Source organism: Paramormyrops kingsleyae, chromosome 17 (genome assembly GCF_048594095.1).
Source record: "Paramormyrops kingsleyae isolate MSU_618 chromosome 17, PKINGS_0.4, whole genome shotgun sequence".
Classification (NCBI taxonomy): Eukaryota; Metazoa; Chordata; class Actinopteri; order Osteoglossiformes; family Mormyridae; genus Paramormyrops; species Paramormyrops kingsleyae.
In genome coordinates this window covers 3279093-3299869 of record NC_132813.1, presented here as the reverse complement: position 1 = coordinate 3299869, position 20777 = coordinate 3279093, and the positions used below count along the sequence as shown (strand labels likewise).

The 20777-nt window shown below is 46.0% G+C and overlaps 3 protein-coding genes across 4 annotated transcripts in view; all 3 read right to left on the bottom strand.

The window, feature by feature from the left end:
- The window catches only part of plch1 (phospholipase C, eta 1), a 38569-nt gene extending 29093 nt beyond the window's left edge, over positions 1 to 9476 (bottom strand). The window contains exons 1-2 of one of the 2 annotated variants that reach the window (XM_023792388.2): positions 9326 to 9476; positions 2396 to 2491 (exon numbers count right to left, since the gene is read on the bottom strand). In XM_023792388.2, the coding sequence (XP_023648156.2) occupies positions 2396 to 2474 (79 nt within the window). In that variant the 5' untranslated portion in view covers positions 2475 to 2491; positions 9326 to 9476. Of the gene's footprint in view, positions 1 to 2395; positions 2492 to 4058; positions 4134 to 9325 lie in introns of those variants that run through there. The other variant, XM_023792387.2, reaches the window with a different exon arrangement.
- Positions 9477 to 11030: 1554 nt separating this feature from the next.
- c18h3orf33 (c18h3orf33 homolog (H. sapiens)) lies at positions 11031 to 13980 on the bottom strand. The gene is made up of 5 exons (XM_023792671.2): positions 13859 to 13980; positions 13574 to 13633; positions 13084 to 13237; positions 11621 to 11781; positions 11031 to 11453 (listed from the first exon to the last, which is right to left on the bottom strand). Exons 1-5 carry the CDS (start codon positions 13976 to 13978, stop codon positions 11199 to 11201), a joined length of 750 nt encoding a protein of 249 aa, XP_023648439.1. The 5' UTR covers positions 13979 to 13980; the 3' UTR covers positions 11031 to 11198.
- A 231-nt stretch (positions 13981 to 14211) lies between these two features.
- Positions 14212 to 20301, bottom strand: slc33a1 (solute carrier family 33 member 1). The gene is made up of 7 exons (XM_023792435.2): positions 19894 to 20301; positions 18554 to 19340; positions 18224 to 18423; positions 16994 to 17178; positions 16729 to 16846; positions 16400 to 16615; positions 14212 to 16070 (listed from the first exon to the last, which is right to left on the bottom strand). Exons 2-7 carry the CDS (start codon positions 19296 to 19298, stop codon positions 15903 to 15905), a joined length of 1632 nt encoding a protein of 543 aa, XP_023648203.1. The 5' UTR covers positions 19299 to 19340; positions 19894 to 20301; the 3' UTR covers positions 14212 to 15902.
- Between the last annotated feature and the right edge of the window lie 476 nt (positions 20302 to 20777).

The following is a 20777-nucleotide window of genomic DNA, read 5'->3' as shown; positions in this document are numbered from 1 at the left end:
AAAGCTTGGATGATAGTGACCAGACGTAATCACAGATGAACCATGAAGGGGTTATGAAGGACCTGCTTTTCGTTATTGTAATTCCCGGGAGTAATATCACTTAAGCCACTGCAGGTTTCTGTGCGTAATTTAACTGCCTGAAAGCTCATCAGTGCTCTATGTTGGGTAGCAATTCCATAGATTGCGTTTTGTCACATTTAGTAAAGTCTACAATACCGAAATAATGTATTCCAGGTAGCACCAACTATTTTAGCTATGTCTGATTGCTTTGATTGACAATCGACTTGCTTTTTACCTTAAAAACATAAAGTCGGCTGTCAGATGTGATGTGTTCTATCACAAAAAATGACACGTTGTCAGAGTGATGACACATTGAAAAAAACATTATAAATAATTATAAAACACCGATTGCAATTTCCACGTCAATACTTCTAATTCGATTTGTCTGCTTCGGATCCTCTGTGGTTTTATGGGCATTACGTTATATTTCTGAGCAGGAATTACAGAAAAAATCGTGTTTGTACTTGCAAACGATAATAAAACGGATCCACCATACATTTCCCAGTTTATTTTCATCAGACGTATAAAGTTTTTTTTTTATGTGCGTCACGGAACCGAATACAGTCCATCAAATGTAGCCAACGTTAGGCGTGAAAAAGGTGTGTGAAATTATTAATTTATATGAGCCAAGATGTTAGGCTATAGAAAGAAAATCATAAACACGAGTGACATTAATCAAGCATAGAGGACATCATGCTAGGCCTATTAGGTCATAAAACTGCATGACTTTAATTAAAAGTTATAGGGCAGATGTTAACTGTTTAAGTATCAAGGGAACCACTGATTTTCCTTCATGCGCTATTCCACTGGGTTAATTAGCGCCAATTAATTTCAGTGGTGACATAACAACTCCAGGGTTTGCATACTTGACAACAAAAACACAGACGTACTCATCCAAGAGTAACAACTCTCAGTCTAATGATTGCGGCAAGGAAAAATAGTGTCCATAAAATGAAAAGGCGACTCTAGAATTGGGACTCTCCGACAGGCTCAGCCCCCTGCGGAAATATGGACTGAGCTTCTATAATAGCGTCTAGGACCACCAATGATTGAATGCATTCCTGATTGTTTTCTTCGGCTCAGTTTCAACACATTCAAAATACAATCGTTCTTTCATCACCGTAAAGATAAAAGTAAAAAATTTCTTCCAATTATTACAAACCTTTCTCTAATTACATTTCAATTATATACATATATTCAACATCAATGTCTTCTTCTATATGAAAATGGTTCTGAATGTTACATTTTCCCCGCCGCTCCGGTGTGGCGGTGGCTGTTGAATGCCGAGCTGATGACAAATGAGACTCTGCCCGCATTACGCTGTTAGGCTACGCGAAGATGCGACAGAGGGAGAGATGGACCAGGAGCGCATCAGTGACGATCAGCATCAGTGCTGCTTCAGGGCGCATAGAATGATTTGTGAAAACCCAACATTTTCTCCCTAAGTGTGCCATCGGTGTCCAATGCACCTAAAACACTCCTCACAAACAGCCGTCAATGCGGCTTGCTGCTTTCTGATTGGCCATACTCCTCAGGACTTTAGTGTAATACTAACTCAAACCACTTGTCGTAACCGGAGAAGATCAGGTTTCTGAGTGTTCACACGGCTGTCGAAGGGGACCTTTGTATTTGACACTGGCGATGGCTTAACAAGCCTCAATAGGTACAAGGGAGAAAATTAGACACATTCTCAACATCCCCCTCTTATTCAATGAATTTCTATAAAACTCCTTGTAACTCCAACTCACACCGCCTCAAAAACATTTCTTTCCAGTGACTCTCCGTGTCACTGAGGCCAGCGCAGATTGACATTTTCGACAACCTATTTCTGTCACAGGGTTACTGTCACACCTGATAATTTACCATAATAAAAAAGTAAATAAATAAGTCAAAGGCAATATATATTTAACTGTTTTATACTACTAAGCGGCAGCGCGATATAAGCGCCGTGCTTCAGTAAAGGCGCTTTTACACACAGGGTGTAACACATTGCCATCTAGTGTCCGGTTACAAAGCTAAAGTTTACCAACAGTTCTTCGGGGGGGGGGGCTCAGCCGTGTGAAGAGTACCGCTGCCAGCAGATCGACTGCACCTCCCTGATTACACCACTATACAGAGACAATCTCCTCAGTGCCAAACCAGCTCAATTTTTGTCAAAATCCATATACACTCTTAGTTATGTTATGAGAAGTTTCAGTAACTATCTGTCTTAGATTTCATATTTATTAAATGTAATATTTAGAATTCACAAGACAAACTGAACTCTTCACAAAGGCCTATTAACACCTTGCTTTCTCTGGAGGCCACCAGTCAAGCGGTAACAGGAAACACCTACCGTGGAAGGCACTGTTGTCCGCTAAGAAATGTCGACAGTATTGCATGCTGCCCTGTCTGTTGATCCGTCGTGAGCTCATAATGGGAGGAGACAGACCTGTGGGGGGAGAGAGTAGAGGTTACGGTGAGTGCTTCAGCACGAAGCGCTTTCAGGCTGCATTCGCACATCGCTCCATCCCGCGAGTAACTTGGAGGCCGACAGAAGGAGAGCGTATTGGGTTCTATGTGGCGAAAGGGCAGATGGCCGTGATTTTAAAAGCTCAAAAACCGAATCATTTTAGTTAAATGTCAGACAGGTCACCTTCAAAAGACACATCCGATAAGCATCTAAATGACGTGGCACAGTGCTGATGGACTGTGACATTCTCGCAGTCTCCCCAAACGGGCAGCAGAGTGATTAAATCCACACTTTATAACCTTCAGTTTATGGCTCAAGGAGGGCCCCAGTTATCCAATAGGGGCCAATGCAACAAGAGCTCGCTCAAGGCGCTCAGTCAGTGTGTTTATATAGGCAGACACAGAATGTGACTCTGGAACAGAGGCGGACATTTCCATTCCAGAAATTAAAAATCCAGGCCAAGATTTTGTTTCAAGCAACCAGTTGAGCACTCTGTGACTCTTTATATTCAATTGGCTGGTTGAGACAAAATCCTGGCCTGGATTTTTACTTCCTGCATCTGAAATGTCCACTTCTTCTCTGGAAGGAGTAACTAAACTGCCAGGCTGGTATTACTGCTTAAAACAAGGCAAACACTTCAGCGTCCGGCGTGACAGGGAGCCGGCAGCGAGGTGGCAGGATGGAGAAGCTGAGGGGAGAAACCTGGCTGAAGCTGACAGCTGCAGACTCACCAGCAGGCCCCTTGCTGTGAGGATGAGACGGCGAGTGACATGACAGGCATGGAAGCGGGTGACACCAGGCCTCGTGGGGCCCCAAACAGACAGTGCTAACGCTAAAGCCACTTGTTACTGTTCATTTGGCAGCCTGTGTGCAAACTGATACAAAGTTTTTCATTTTATTCGTCAGTGTCTTTGAGGCTTATTAGAAACAGATGATTACAAACAGATTGGTTCCTGAATTGTTTTTAAGAGTCACTAAAATTTCATCTCTTAAGTTTATATTTCTTTGTGGGAAGATTGCAGGGTCATTCTGAGAGGACGTGAAGCTATTTTTTCGTGTAAAACCCTGATCAAAACCTTACGGAAACCTCACTAAAACCCTGACCACAAACTGAAATCTGCATACATCGCAAACATAACAGTCTTATTATTAACCATTTTGCTGTGTGTGAAGCCTGCAGATGCTGGTGCAATATTTACAGAAACGGTGAAATACATACAGTAGGAGTAGAACCACTACAGGGGCAGACAGCCAAGCTCGTAGAACACGCCACCAAGAATCAAACAAGCCCCGCCCACCAGCGGTCGTGACCCAGCCCAGATCCCCCGGGGCTGAAACCTGACACACCATTACACGGTTCGGAGGTTAGCGATTCCCTGAATTTACCACCTGAGATCCTGAGAGCGAAACATGGAAGACAGACAGACCCGATAGGTCCAAGGACGACACAGACCATTCGCTGAGTTTGCCTCCACCACATGTACCCCTTCTCTGCCAGGGGATCACAGGATAAAGCCGGGGACCCCCCAGAAAACCCAGGACTTACAGACGGTTCCTGTCGCTTTCTCAGACCTGGGTGGGGACATCTGTCCCAGCACATCTGTCTCTGACATACAGCGAGTGCAACAGATATATCCTTACAAAAGCATAACATGGCAGTAATGAAAAACAATGCAATCCCTGAGAGCTAACAGCCATGACCGAGTCCAGATTCAATCATTTTTTATAACACTGATACCAGGAAATAAACCGTTACAGGAAAACATTTAACGAGACAAGCCTCGTAGATCATGTGAGATGTGGCAACGAACCAAACAACACAGATGTGTGACAGTTTGAGAGCTTCCTGAGTATTTGACCCCTGACCCTTAAGCTTGGTCCTATCACACCCCTCTTCCCAGCCACCGCATGGGGGGAGCAACACAGCTTCAGCCCCTTAGAAATCTTTTCACTAATTAAGTCGGAAGACAAGCTCTCGGCAACCTGAATGCCCTCTTCCCACACCCACCTTCAAACCCAACAGCTGTCAACCAATCACAGAAGCCCACTGAGAACGTCACCACCAATCCGAATTCAGCAGCAACAGCATTAGCTGCTATTTTTATACTCTACGTAACACTAATGCGGTTTATTTAAAACATGTGCAACGTGATATTTTTTTTTTTTTTTTTTTATATATTCCCTCCTCCACCCCCCCTCTGCGGGGGACTGTATCTATTTTTTTTTTTTTTTTTTTAATTATTATTTATTTATTTTTTATTTTATTTTATATTTTTATTTACTTCCTCAAAAGAAGGAGAGGGGGGGGGGACAAAGGAGAAGGAGGGAAGAGAGAGAGAGGGAGAGAGAGGAATGGAAAGAAAACAGAAAAAAAAAAAACAAAAGAAAAACAAAAAAAAAAACAAAAAAAACAAGAAAAAAACAAAACAGATAATCTGCTTCCATGTCTGTTGAAAAGAGAAAGACAACATACAACATCTGTACTAATCACAACGACCATCAAACGTTAAATGTTGTTGAACAGCACACACAACCAGCCTTACAACCCATGCCCAGAAACAACAGCCGATCAAGACAGTGTGTGTCCGTGAGCACGTGTCCGTGAGCACCTGTGTGCACACCTGTGTGTCAGCGCGCTGGTGTTCCTAAGGTTTCTCCAAGTAATTGTCTAGTAGTGTGTGTGGGGAGCCACAGCCCCGCCCACCCAGGACATGAAGTCGACACGGGGGAGACCCGGGCCCCAGATATCCAGAGGCCCCCCAGGGCACGGGAACCCCAGGAGGACCAACGCAGGGACAATTGCAGCCCCCACCGAGAAAAGGGCAGAGGAGCGCTCCGGAGGGGGGCCATCCGGCAGCCACATCACAGGAGCCCCAGGGGGCCGTGGCGACGAGCACGCAGGCCCCGCCGGCGGCCGGCCACACCAGGGCAGACCGGACCCCGGGCCCAGAGATCCAAGGGACCCCCCACCCCCCAGCCAGGGCCCCGACAGAGCCGGAAGGGCCAGGCCCCAGCAGGCAACCGCCGAGAGTGAGCCAGCACACACCAGAGCATCCAGCCCCAGACATCGAGAACCACCAACGCATCGGCGGCCGGGGGCCTCATCCACCAGCAGGGAGTGTGGCGGGGGGTAATAGAGCCTGAGATGTTATTTCAGGTGGAGTCTAAGACCCAACCTGACACATACGTATAGACAGACAGGCACACACATACACAAGCATACGTTCCCACCCTCATGCACACATAAACAAATATTCACCCATTCGCCCAACATGAAGACACAGAAATGAACGCCGTACACACACTCACACTCCCCATATATACTCTATACTCCGAGATCTAGGCACCACCGCCCCCAGAGGGGCAATCCGCCACCAGACCTCGGAGATGGATCCCTTTTTTCCTCTGGCATGGGGACAAGAAGACCACCCCGGACCCCACAGCAGCCGAGAAGCCCACCAGCCCAGACCCCGACCGGACGGCCAGCTCCTCCCAGCCCCCGGCCCCAGATGGTGAACAGAGAACGGGGGTGTGAAAAGACCCCATGCTTCCCTCCGCCCGCTCATATGTGGTGTTGGTGCGTGTTGTTCTAGAGTGCTTTAAAACAGGGGAAGGGCATGGTGCTAACCACCCTCTGCCAATCAGCAGCTGGTGTCAGCTCGGCCCCTCCCCAGAACCCTCAATGTCTATATGCAACTTAAAATTGAGAAGTGGGCACTGGCACCAGAGGTAAGGCTGAATGAACAGACCGCCCTCTGGACGCCATTCCTTGTGCCCACCCCCAAGGCCTTAAATGTATGTGTCATGAGAGAGTAAGTAATGAGAGTGTCTAAGTTGTGATGTGTGATTGAGACACAGGTGGTCACGGGGGGACAGAGGAGGAATACCTCCCCTGCATCCCAGCGACGCACCTGCACCTCAAAGCCCTATATGTGTGTTGGGGTGACGGAGCGGGAGGAGGGAAGCATTTAGGGATGGGGAGGAAAGGATCGGGGGGGGCAAAGTACCCCCCCTCTGGAGCCAGCCCCCCCGCTGACCCCCATAAGCACCCCCGTTCCCCGAAATCCACCCAGGGCGGGAGAGCCGAGGCCCATCCAGTCCGGGGGCCCAGAGCAGCGGCACCACCGGGCACCACAGAGCCCGGGGCAGCCAACCAGACCCCACCACAGAGGGAAAAACTACACCCACCCCACCATTCAGTCAACTCCCAGACTACATAAGACAACAGACACCCAGGTTTGGTCCATTCTCCTACTCTATTGGATTCCCCCCCACCCCCGCAGAGTGGATACCCCTAAGGCAGGGACCACCTGCGGGCAGATGGTAACAACCTCCCCACCAGCTAAAGAGGCCCCCAGCCCCTCCAATGCGCCGAAGGTCCCCGCACCGGGGCCGGGCCCCAGTGCACGCGCCAGCCCACACCCCGGCGACCCACCCACCAGGACCCAAGCCCCCCCAGCCCAGCCGGAACCCCAGCCCAGAGGCAGAGCGCCCCCAGAACCCCAAGCCCGCCCCGGACCCACCCAGGAGCAGCACGGCCGCCAGGCTGGTACCCTACGTCCGCCGGCACAGAAGCCCACTGAGAACGTCACCACCAATCCGAATTCAGCAGCAACAGCATTAGCTGCTATTTTTATACTCTACGTAACACTAATGCGGTTTATTTAAAACATGTGCAACGTGATATTTTTTAATTCTGGATACTCCAACCTAAAAACAACCTCGGAGATAGATAAAACCTCTAATGTTTAATTCTGGTTACCAATCATTATCTTGTATGGTCACATGGGCGTCGTATCAGGTTACCAATGGCTCCCCGATTCCGGTGATTGGCTGCGATTACTGTTCATGGTGGGAGTGTTTGGGAACTGAGTAGTAGGCACTGCACTAAGGGGGGGGGGGGGGGGGGGGGGTTCGGGGACTGGAAGGACTATCAGCACCAGTTTAAATAATGACTGAGCTCCAGTTTCAGACGCATGCCACTCTGAATAATTGTAGCCCTCACCCCCGGGTCTGTGAGCACATCACTAAATGATGCCTGGCTTGATGTGCGATATTATGGATCCCTCTCACCATCTGTCGTATCTGTTTATGCAGGTCTAAAGGAAAACCCACATTGAGAAATGCAAATCCTGGGTGGCTGAGTGCTGAGTACAACCAAAGAGAGGGGCCTCATTGATCTCCTCATTCCCCCAGCAGTCGCCCTGTCGCGAAGGTTCACACCTTCCACATGTGCTGCAAATACCGGGGTTAAAACATGGCAGTAGAAACCCCCCCTTATCCTGAGCCACTCCCAGTACAGACCCTACTGCATGCAAAATTACAAGACGCTTCCGACACAACTGACACCAAGCCAAATAAAAAGCATGACAATGCTCAAAGAAGCAGCTTTCTAATGGAGGGGGGGGGGGGGGGGGGGGGGGGGGGGTTAGCAAAGAGACTCAAAAGCAAAAGTTCATTCAAGATGACAAACAAAAGGAAAATAAACATGGGGGTGGAAAACCTCACATGTTCATAAGCTACACGACACATGCCACAGACTCATGAAGACCAGACTGCTACCATTAAACACAAAAACCAGCTTGAGCACACGGCATAACGGATCAGAGGCGGCATGGAGCTGCAGAGGTTCATGGGAAGATGTGCATCTCTTGTTCCCCCCATGGAGAAACGCCGCTAAATAATTCACTGGGGTTTGCGCTGACAGAGCGGCCTGTTTCGTGTGCGGTCCGAGAGCGATACACACAGAGCAGTGTCTCATCTTCCAGGTCCTGGAATCGCTTTGCTGCAAATCAACTGTACAGCAGGGGAGACCATGAACCCACAGAGCTTACAGGTACCTCAAACAGCCAAAGCAGACTGCGGGACCTGCAGCGGAGACGCTGAGTTTGGCTTGGAAAGACGGATGGCTGCATTGTGTGGATTACCCAGAACTGGATCTCCTACTGAGTGCACTTCTTAAGATTTCTGTGTTCTCACGCAGTGCGGAGAGGGGAGACATTTTGAGAGTAAGGAAAAGACTCTGGAGCAACAAGAATGATTTTTGAAAAATTAAGAAAAACGGTTCCCAAGATTTACACAAACACCCCTCTATTGCAGGCTGCAGGGTGTCCCTTAACCTGTTTGCAGGATAAAACAAAAGTGTGTTGATGACGGATGGGGGTGAGAGGGTCCACCGTTAGTTTGACTTGTAAAAAATGTCATTAACAATAGCGCCCCCCCCACAACGTCCCCAAGGAATCAAACAGTAAACGGGATAATATCCTTTTATCCAGAAGCAATCATCCCGTATTAAAGAAAGCCGTCTGTATGTTTTACACACCTAACATGAAATCAACGACCCAGTAAATTTATTTAATTAAACCAAAATTAATCTAAATTTTAAGTCGTTTCAGGGAAGATTAAATGAATACTATTAATTTTAGGTTTATATACACGCGGGACACAAAACGTGCCCGTGAATCCCAGTGTCGAGCAAACACAAATCGTGGCGTTAATCAGACACAAGTCGCATTGACACCAAATCATCCACGAACAGGCTGCCGTGCGGCTTGTCCCAGCGAAACCTTCAGTGCTCATACACTGATTTTACTAACTGCACTGGGCAGGTGCATAACTGTACCGCTTCTTCTGCAACTCTGATAATAAAACCGCCTTATATTTCTATCAATGAGAACTACTTAACTCACAATGCGCTAAGTACAGGACATTAGAGGTCCTGCCAAACGCTTTGAAAGTATGGGCAAACACTAAATTACTATCCTTGCGCAACTGCAGCGGTGAGGAATAATTGAAAAGAATAACCATACTTACTGGTATCAGTTTTTCAGGTAGTCTTCGTTTTCTTCACGAAACTGTTGTCGGTCGGGCTGCAGTAAAGTCAGCAGCGCAGTCGGAGCGCGTCCGCCGCCACTCATTCAAACTGACCGACCGGCGACGCGGAATCCGAGGAGCGGATTTCTGCCGGACCCTTAATTCGGCCACCGACTGCATGACCAGGTCCCTTGAGCTTCCTAATTTACGGACTTCAGTTATATTTTCCCCGCTAATTACATTCACGCACATGTTTAGTTTTCTTTACCGGTATTTGATTATATAAATTCAATTTAAATCTAATTTAAAAATCTAAGTCCTATATCTAAGTTTTGCCAAAAGTCATCCTATATATAGAGGGAAAGATTCACAGCACATTTTCAGTATTCAAGAATATTTTTATTGTGTTGCTAAACATACAAGTTAAACACATTCAGTAAAAGTATATTTAGGATTTAAATTTCACTCACAGTCTGACTTGCCTAAAATTACAAATAAAAAAACACTTTATTAGAATTAAACACAAATGCTTTATTAAATGTTAATGTAAACTGTGGGGCAGGGACGCTGACGGCGGGATGGCTGCTCTCTGTGCCTCCTGGTCCCCTGTAACCCTGTCCGCAGTTTCCCTCCCACACCGACCCTCCCTCTAACCGTCTTTCACGCTCCCCGTCAGTCCAAAGTCCTCCAGGCCAGCTACCAGATTTTCATTTACCTTCCAGTTCAAACAGCCGCCCAATGAGGGGCGACCAGCTCGCTCTGGCCGCCCGTGGGAGCGGCACAACAAAGACCCGGCTCCGTCATTCTTCTGGGGACACTTTCTTTCGCTTTCCTCCATCCAAAGTTCCAAACCCCACTCGCACACACGGGGAGAGCGGTTTGCGGGTGGGGATCTAGCTTTGGCGGACTTCCCCCACAAGGCTGCTAGAGAGCAGCACCACCTCGGGAAGAACTTAGATTCTGTTCTGACAGAAATAATTAAACGGTGAAGTAAAAAACATAAAAAAAAATCAAACCACATCTGCTACAGAAGAAACCCACGCTGCTTATCCAGTTCTGGGGCGGAGTGTAAACAACCCGGCCACACAACGGGCTCAGTGTGTGAAGCACTTTCTTTGTCATTGTTTTTTAAATTGAGGGTTACATATTCATTCCTTCCATCGTTAATTGTTTTTTAACCAAAATCTAAGTTGAGCCTCACTCACATTTTATCTAAGGCGTCTCTGACGCCATCCCCCATACTGAATTTATACCCTGCCTTTTGTGTTGGCCCTCTCACAGCTATCTAGGGTTTCACTTTTTTTTGGTCTGCTTTGTCCTTTGAATGCTACCATGACAACCGAGTCCCCTTTCTCAGTGGGGGGGCGGGGGGGGGTTGTGTGTGAGGGGGAGTAGTGGACCCCTCCAGCACTATTACCGTAACAATGTGGCTCTCTGTCAGAGCACAACGGTAATGAGAAGGCTTTCGAAAAGGGGGGGCGGGGGGGGGGTCACAAAAATGACTGCGGGAATCACTACATCACTCAGTGTACCATGAGGACACAAGACCTGGTGATCCTGAGGTTCACAGATCCACGTTAGTCAAAAGATCAACTTATCTGCAGTGTGCATGCGTTAAGAAATAAACAAAAAACTGCTGTTACCCAAGTATTACAGACGCAGGCCCTGGTCACATGTCACACGTTTTAACATCTAACAGACCACATGGTAAATACAGTATTTATTTACAAATAAGGTTTTTACAAAGTCACGTAATTTATTACATTTATTACCGAAGATATTTCTGACCAGGTAGTACTTCTGGCTTGTCTTCTCTACATATTGACCTCCCACCCAACCAAAATCCGGCCCGGCTTTTGTCCTCCATAGGGTTCTAGGTCCGTCTGAGCAGTTTTTTAAGCAGCCGCACCACGGCGCTGTCACTGAGGGCCCCCGCCAGCCTCTTCCAGAAGCTCTCCTGCACCCACAGGCCCCGTCCCCTCCTCTCCGCCTGCACCTCGGCCCTCAGCAGGCGCCTGTGGACCCTCCAGTAGAGCCGGGAGCCGTGGTGAAGGCCCACCACCGGTACAGTCCTTCCCAGGCCCAGGCGAAGCAGCTCCTCATTCACACACGTGTTGAACACAACACCCTGGATGGGACCCGGCAGCCACCGCAGAAGGGGGGGGGGGGGGGGCAGGGGGAGGCGGCAGACACCAGCATGTTACTTTTCACCAGAATCTGACGACACCTTCAAAACAGACCCCTAACTACACATCTCCCCCCCCCAAAAAAAAACAGGCAGAAGAACACACTCACCCTCCCCAGGGACACCAGGCAGTCGAGAGTGTTGTCGTCCCGCCGAATCAGCCTGAACCACACAGTCTCTGTGGACGTCAGGTGGTCCCGAAGCCACGCCCAGCCCTCAGCGGTCACCTGCACTCCAGCAAGACGCACGTCAAGCAGGCTGTCCGGGCGACCTGAGAAAAACAGGCAATAAAGTGACTGAGGACCCTCCATATCAGCCTAATCACTGGCGTTTTATTAAGAACATAAGAACATAAGAAATTTACAAACGAGAGGAGGCTATTCGGCCCATCAAGCTCGTTTGGGGAGAACTTAGCTAATAGCTCAGAGTTGTTAAAATCTTATCTAGCTCTGATTTAAAGGAACCCATGGTTTTAGCTTCCACTACAATAGCAGGAAGACTATTCCATACTCTGACTACACGCTGTGTAAAGAAGTGCTTCCTCAAATTTGTTTTAAAATGTTCTCCCGCTAATTTCCACTTATGGCCACGAGTTCTAGTATTTAGACTAATGTCATTCAGCGTGTTATTGTCATGCCATTTCATATCTCGGTCGCTTATATTAGGGGTTCCCAGACTTAATACATTTCTCTGGTTCCATGTGATCAAGAGGCGCGATAATCAGGTGTCATTTATATAGTAATATAGCTTATCTCTGGCAACCCACCCCTACTTCAAAACCTCCAGCTGGGATGCTCGTCACGGACCGGGTGGGGGGGGGGGGGGAAATCCCTAGCTTAGATGATGCTTGAAGCCTTGAACTCAAAGTGACCTAGAATATTCTACATCTGGATATTTTAACTGGAGTAATTCCTGTTAGACATGATGGCCCAGAAATCGACTTATAGCCAGTTCTCTTAATCACTGAGCTAACTGTTGCCCACCTTGTCACAGCAGAACAACATGTGACGCCACATGGGAGACGCTACTGCGTGAACAGGCAACCGTATAATGCTGCTCGATTCCCAGGGGCAGAATCCTGATACTCACTGAGAAGAACTTAGAGAGACCTAAAGGTGTCCCATTAAAACCCTTAACATCAGAAAGAAGGAGTAGAGGAGAAATAGCCATAATCCCATCTGGCTGAAAAGTCACTCTACAGAGGATGAAGTAGAACATCAACAGCGAAATCTAAGGAGCGATGCGTTTAAAACTACTATCTTTCTCAAACAATACATATACTGTATATATATATATATATACAGTTTTTTAAAGTCCAGTAATGTCAGTCTTTTTAATGTAAAGGTTAGACACACTTTGAGAAATGTAAACCAATATGAAAGACTACGGGGTCTTTTTTCACATTCATAAGACTGAAGCTATTTTTGTTGTTTGCGAAGGAACCAGAACCAACCTTCTTAACCTGGTGTGATGTGTTAGGGTGAGTCTGACAGTGGGATGAAAAACCATACAGTTAGGAAGTACAGGTAATAGTGTGTTCCTAAGTGCTCCTTGTTTTGGGGGTGGGGCGTACATTTCCCCAGCAGGGAGGAAAGCACCGGGATCTTGATGGGGGTGTGCTCCACCTCCAGCCCCTTGTCTGTGACCCGACGGACTCTGCCTCGCAGGCTGACGTTCCTCTCTATGAAATAAGCTGGGATTTCCGAGGCAGTGCCAAACTTAGCAGTCTGTGACAAGAGAGAGATCATTTTTTTTTAGATTTTCATAAGTGAGCACTGTCAAGCCAGTTACTAAACAATTTACTAATAAATACACGAATATATTCTAAGAGACGAATCAATATCAGCTTGTTAAAGGCTACGTTTCATATTACCCCTAACCGGCCATTCCTTTCTCAGCTGAATGATGTGAATGTGAAAATTAATGTCTTCAGGTGCATCTGCATCACGAATCTGTCGAGGTCATTTAGTTGACTACATGAGGATACTGCTGAATGACATTTACTGCTGCGTTTTTACTGCAAAGCTATGACCCCGCGTGTTCTTTTATTTGACGATACTAACCAGTTTAATGCTTCGTGCTATTATAACCACCCCAGCTATTGCAAGACCGGTGCTGAGACTCTGCAAAAACACATCACAGAAATGGATTACATTACACTCTGAGATACTCCTTTCAACACGGGTATCAAGATACCAGTCATTTTAAATGTCTATTTTATTTAAAGTACCAGTAACTTAAGGTCTGATATTGTAAACAGTGGTGTCTTTGTAGCGTTGATATGGCAATACTAGGTGATTAGGTAAGGGCTTGTAATGTACATATTCGGCGTTAAAATTGGCTCGTACCCTCACAAGCGTGAGGTGATCGTCCGCAAATTGAGATATCGTAGAAACGACGTTGGTGGACGCTTTTCCACCGCCTACAGATCCCGTCCGTGGCGGTACGGCCGATGGAGGTTCCGCCATGTTGTTTGTCATCTAAAAACTACAAACTGAGCTCTACCCCCGCTGTAGTGGGGGGCGAATGGGCCAAAATAAGTGCGTACGCGATTTCGTTTTTCAGAGGTTGTGTAGTCGCGGTAGGTTAGAACCGAAACGCCTGTTTAATGATCTTACTATTAAATCAATAAACAAAACTAGGTGGATATTTTTTTGCTTTAATCAACTTAGTGCAAAATAAAGATAAAAAACAGCAAATGAATTGTTAAATATTTTTATTATATATGATATGTATTAAATCTTTATAATATTTAATCTTGCTCATTTTTTTGGTACAAAAGTTCCCTAGAACTGCTTACAGTTCAGCATATGTACAATCAGTCATTACAGCCACCCTGTAACTTCTGCCATATTTGACAGACCCAAATTCACAAAAAAAAAAATCTTCCGACTTAAGCAAAAACTGCACACAATGCAAGACCAAAGAAGTTCTCAAAAGTTCTCTCTGAACCTTCCCAGCTAATTATCGCACTCAGAACATTGACACGCTGTGAAAACTTGGAACATGGTGAAAACAAACCAGGGGTCCTAGAGAAGAACCTCACGTCACAAAACAACTTTCAACAGTCATGTTAAAATGCCTGACAGGAACAATGACCCAATATTGTAAAGCATTCCATGCCCACCGTGTAGTTCCTGACACCTCCAGCAGAGGTCATATGACATCATTTTATCAAGTAAAGAAAAACAATTACTCAAAAGAAAAGACTGGATTTGAAATTTGTCCCTCCATCACGAGAGTTCAGGTCCTTTTAAAATCTAACATAAATATAAAATCTAAATTATAATCGGAGAAAAAATACATCAAAACTATTTAAGTGACACTAAGAAATAAACAATTTTGGCAAATTAGAAGGAATAACATTCTTTTGGTGATTTTCAGCTCAGTTCAGTAGAGCCATCAAATAATGTAAATAATGACAAGAATGTAAAAGTATTCTACACATTCTTTGTGTGCCATCTTCAATAAAAATGTTTTTAAAACATAATTAAAAAAAAGAAAAGTACAGCTACATCCTATACAGAAATACACAGGAGACAAAAATGTTTTTACATGTTAACATAAGAAAGTCCTGCAATCATAAAAATACAGAAGAGTAGGAAAAGCAGAAGAAAACTGAATCTACAATCCATTTGCTTTCCCTTTACAATACTGTACAAACTACACAAAATCACTTTCTAACTAGTGCTCACCCAAATGAAACCCCCCAGACTAAATAATCAGTGTCAAACTCCTTTACGGCAGACAGAAACTGAAAGTATATACTGGAATATATTTTGCATTAGCCCTAACCCAGACTTAATGCAATTTTGTGCAACAGTTGTGCATCATCTGAAGCCAGGAAGCATAAACCCACAAGTGCGGAGATACACTTAATGATAATTATGTTGGACCTCTGAGATGGGGGAGCAAAAAGACCGACTTATGATCAAGACTCAGTTTGGAAATATGTGACGGCAACTTCTCATGGTAAAGCACCCAAGTATGTATGCAGGACAGGGAAGAGACCAGGGTCAGGAGACGTAATAAGAAGAGGTGGAAAGTTCAGGTCCAGAAAGAACAAATCCAGTCCAAGATTTCGACCAAACAGTTGAGTATAAAGAGTCACAGTGACAGTGTACTCGACTGGTTGGTTGAAACAAAACCTTGGAATGGATTTGTACTTTCTGGACCTGAACCTGAACTTTCCACCTCTGATAATAAGATGGGTGAAAGAGCAACAGTGAAGAAGATTGAAAAACATTAACAGACACAAGAAAGGGGTGATTGGCTGAATGGTAGCACAGGGATGGGCATCCGCAGCCTAGGAAGGCGGCATGGCCTGCCATCAGGTGCCCCAATACGCAGCTGCACGAGGAGATGGAGGCGGCGGGGGGGGGGGGGTTTGGGTCACTTGGGCCTCTGGCACTGCCAGGCCGAAGGTCTCGTATCCTGCAATCGTTTCAGGCGCTTTCCCAGCCAGAACCACCAGCCAAAGCCGACCAGAACACACACCAGAGACTCCACATAATACCCATCAAGCAGCGTCACACAAGTGCCGCCCATCTGGGAACAGAGCTACAGGGAAGAAGGGGAGGAGAAACAGACATTAAAATCACCTTAGGAAAAGTCCAGCAAATCTCTCAGTAATTATCTTCACTTGGTCATGATCATTCTGAGACAAAGCTAAGCACCTAACCATTTCATTATCCAAAACAATACAGAAATGTATCCCAGCAACTAGAAATTTTAATGAGGTGTGACAATCCAATTAACAAGATACATGATGGCACACAAATGGAACAGCATGCTTGTGAAGACCCCAACATTGTGTACCACTCCATGGAGTTCTCACTTTTTTGGTCCACAAGCTGGTCAGCTGACCATCAGCCAGAGTGCAGACTCACCCCAGCAGCCTCTGGAGAGTTACACGTCTGGCCTGCGGCCCCCTGACATTCCTTGGTCGTCAGCGGGTCCACGAGCCACAGCGCCAGCGTGGACGGCCAGTTCCCACCCAGGTTGGTGACGGTGTTGAGGAGGGTCATGTAGGTGCCTCCAATGAGGGGGTCACTAACTTTGGCATGGAAGGCCATCGTGGCCACATACATGCTGTACAGGGCCACCTGGGGGGGGGGGAACCAAACAAAATCTTTTAAACAGTGTGGGTGTGCAGGCGGCATCTACAACGTCTCTGACCGTCCCCAGAAAACCTGGAGCCAGTGATCAAAAGGATCACCTGGTGAACAGCGTAGCTCAGGAGCACAATGCCGTAGTATCCGAGGGGGAAGTCCTTCTCCTGCCGCACGCTGGGTGTCCACCACACCAGCAGAGCATACTCCAAGCCAATCAGCAACCTACCAACAGATGTTAAGCTTGGTGCTGACACTCCAAATGTTCTAGAAGCTTCATTTACACACCCCAAGTACCAAACCAACTTGTACAATAAATGGTGATATAGGTATAAGTTTGTCCTCCTGCTGGATGCTAGTGCGTTTGCGTACCTGAAAGGGAAGGCCTTGTAGAACACATCCAGGGGCCGGGGCCCCGCTGTGTACTTGCTGATAAGGAGGGGCAGGAGGATCTGCAGGGGCACCATGGGCACGGCCAGCAGAGCCAGCTTCTCCTTCGGCACCCCCGCCTCCACCAGCTTTAGTCCCGTCACGGCGTCTGCTGCGGAGAAGCCCACCTGCAGATTGTGAAGCCAAGAGAGATACTAGCATTAGCCAGATCAGGGGATCGAATCTCTAACTGTGTTAATAGCAAACACGTATTAATCACTGGTAATATTTGTTAAACATTGCTTAATATTAGTGCTGTCAAACGATTAAAATTTTTAATCAGATTAATCACAGGGTTGCTGTGGATTAATTTAGATTAATCACGATTAAATATCATTCATTTTTAATCTATATTAATCACAATTCATTTTGCATGAGCAAACGGACTCAAGAAAAAAGGGAATATATATGCACTTAACACGTGTATTGAACAACTTGAACACAAGTCAGATGCATTCCATCTGCCACAGAAGTGCAATACCATGGACCCATATCAAAGAGCAAGATTTTTTGCTTAGCCGGACAAATTGTCGTATTTAAATGGTTTTATCTTTGTTCACTTACAATTAGCCCGAACTACCGTAAATCCAACAAATAATCCGACTAATCATGGAATCCAGTTCTAGCCCGGTTAATTGCCATTGTTAGCAATATCACTTGATAACACATTATGCGCGGTGCTTTATGTATAAAACTCCGTAGCAACACGGCTACAGATAAGTTGGACGGTATAGTGTGTGCGACACCTTTTTAATGAGCCACAAATGAGAAGTAGTGCTTAAACGGTATAAAACTACAACTTTCCCTTCTGTTGATAAAAAGCGCAGCCATCTTGGATTCTGAATTTCTGAGATATTTCTTGGATCTCAGAGAAACGGGAGCGCGCATGTCGTCACTTCCGGCTGCAAAACTCCGGAATCTGACTCGGAATACGAGCTCACAGGGCAAATGGAACGCACCAAAACTGCCCGAAATTGGTTGACAGAGACATTTCAGGGATTTTGAGTCATTCTGCACTGCAGATGGGTTAATTGCGTTAAAAATTTTAATCAGATTAATCATGATGATGGATTAATCCGCGTTAACCCGTTAATTTCAACAGCCCTACTTAATATGTAAACAAAGCGAACTGTAACATAACGGTTGGTAACGGGCACGGCAGTCAAAGCCGACCTTCGCAGTTAGCAGCAGGCAGCAGAAGGTGAAGACAGTAGGCATCCTGATGATGGAGATGAGCAGCTTGTACGTCTCCATGACCCCCTGCGTCTCCTCCCTCGCCTCCTTCTTGGCCCGCCGTCTGGGGGTCTCCTTCTTCATGATCGCCACCAGGGTCGTCGACACCAAGAACACCATCCCCCAAAAGAAAAGGAAGTCTAGCCAAAGTACGATAAACAGGAAATCAAAAGCTACGCTTGTGTGTCCACACGCGCAAGTTTGTATATTTATACAGATCGGAGTGCAAATGACACGGACAAATCCTTTGCATTCCCTAGGCAGACATACCTGAGAGAGTGACGATGCCAGTGGACTTGGGCTCAAATCTCAGGTAAATGTTGCAGAAGTCAGCTGACTCGAGAGCCAGGAACAGCACATTGCCGAGGAAATAGCCAGCTGTTTGCCCTACTGAGTTGCAAGTAGAGGCATAACCTACATTCTCCCGGGAGAGCATGGTGAGAGCCCAGCCGTCCACAGCGATGTCCTGCGTAGCAGCCAGAAAGGCCAGCATAAAAAATACAGCCGTGATTGTGAAAATGTCCGGGGGCTTGTGGCCATCGCTTTCCAGCAGCGAGTCCATGGTTGCAGACAGGTAGAGCATAAAAAAGCCCAGGAGGTACTGGGTGGGAACCAACCACGACTTCCTGCGACCAAACCATGGCAGATATAGGGCATCCACCAGCGGAGCCCAAAGCAGCTTGAGACTAAAAGGCCAAAACACAAAGCTGAAGTATGCCTGGTCTTTATAACTGACGTTCTTACTCTGTAAGATCAGAGGTATACTTCCTGCCAGACCCAGAGGAATTCCCTGTAAAACATACAGGAAGAGCAGCAAGCAGACATTGCCCAGTTCAGCCCTCACACTCCTGTGCCCATTGGGACGTCCGTCATCATCCTCAGCAGCCTGAAGCAGTGCCTCCTCCTCCACCTCTAAAGCGGACGGGTAGATGGCTTCGCCATCCTTCATCTCCCAAGAGATGATTGGCCTCCTCTGCCGACCATTCTTTCTCGAATCAGATATAGGCAGGTCCATGATTTCTGGTTGGACATCAATCCAACAGTGCAGTGAAGGATTCTACAATATAAAATTCAGGGGATTGTAAACTTCATTTTTAAATCAAAGTATATTTTATAGTACAGTACTCACAAAGATTTTACTTAAGGTTTCAGTTTAAAATTTTTTATATAACTTTGATGATGATGATGCAAATGATGATGATGATGATGATAGGACATGATGCAGAAAAGGTTGCTTTGAAGTTCACTCGTCTATATTACCCTCAATGACCAGTGAAGCATAAAACGTTGCGTGACATAGCTTTATATCGCTGCAAGTCTGAAAAGGTTACGGGATCTGAAGTGTCCCATTCCAACCGACTACCGCAAGATATAGCAGTTAGCATATATATTCATGAGTTATCTGTTGGTGATTGTAAACTATGAAGTCAGTTTAATACCCATAAAATGAAATAACAAAAACGATTATTGACCGAATTCCAGGAAATAGACTGAGGAAATATAACAGACAACCGAAAACATCATAAACAGAACGCAAAAAAAATAAATAGAATAAAGAACGGATATTAAATTGTTAATAAGATTATTTCGTTTAGCCAGCATGACGGTACCTTTTGTGATGAAATGGTTCATGGAAACCCCACTAACCAAATAAGTCGACCAACGATGCACACATCTACAAACAACAAGTGCTACATAGACGTCGTGCGTATTTCTCCTGCGTATCGACAGCTAAGTATTTTAAAACCGCAATGCACTTTAAAAAAACTATAATTTCTAGTCATGACCAGCAGTTGAGCGCCTCCCTTCATGCAAGTATTACGTGTTTCACCAAAATCCTTCCGTATACTTCAAGTGCGTGTGTCACAGTAAAGCCCTTCCGTGTTCGCAAAGCCGCATGTATCCAATGGGTTTCCGTTAAGTGTGTCACATTGAAAGCCTTCCGTGCCTTTCAGCTGACGTGTCCAAAGGCTTCAAACGTCAGTTCCTACTCCTGCTGATAGGAATAACAGATATCACCCATAATAAGCAAAGCTCAGGCAAAATATGGGAACTACTCGGGAATATCCATTCATCTATGCACCTTCCAAGCGCTTATCCTGGACGGGATCGTAGAGAGAACCATAGGGTAAAAGACAGGGGTACACCTTGACAGACCGCAGGAGGTATGCGAGAAAGCATCTAATTGTGTGACGTACCTATAACAATCAGCTGTATATAGGATAACCTTACAGAACTGGCAGTTCAGCTTCGTTAGCCTCTGCTCGTCATGCCTATTGATTACATTTCATATTCATTAGAATCTATATTGCTGTTACTTGACATACGTGCTTCCGGGGAGAAACTTTATATTATGCGCTGACTTAATCACAAAAAGTTAGTGAACATCTTTATATCGACGTACTGTATGTACTTTGTACAATTAGAAAATTACTGCATTGACACAAAAATGATCACAAATACGTATGGATATTTTAATTCTTAGATCATAACC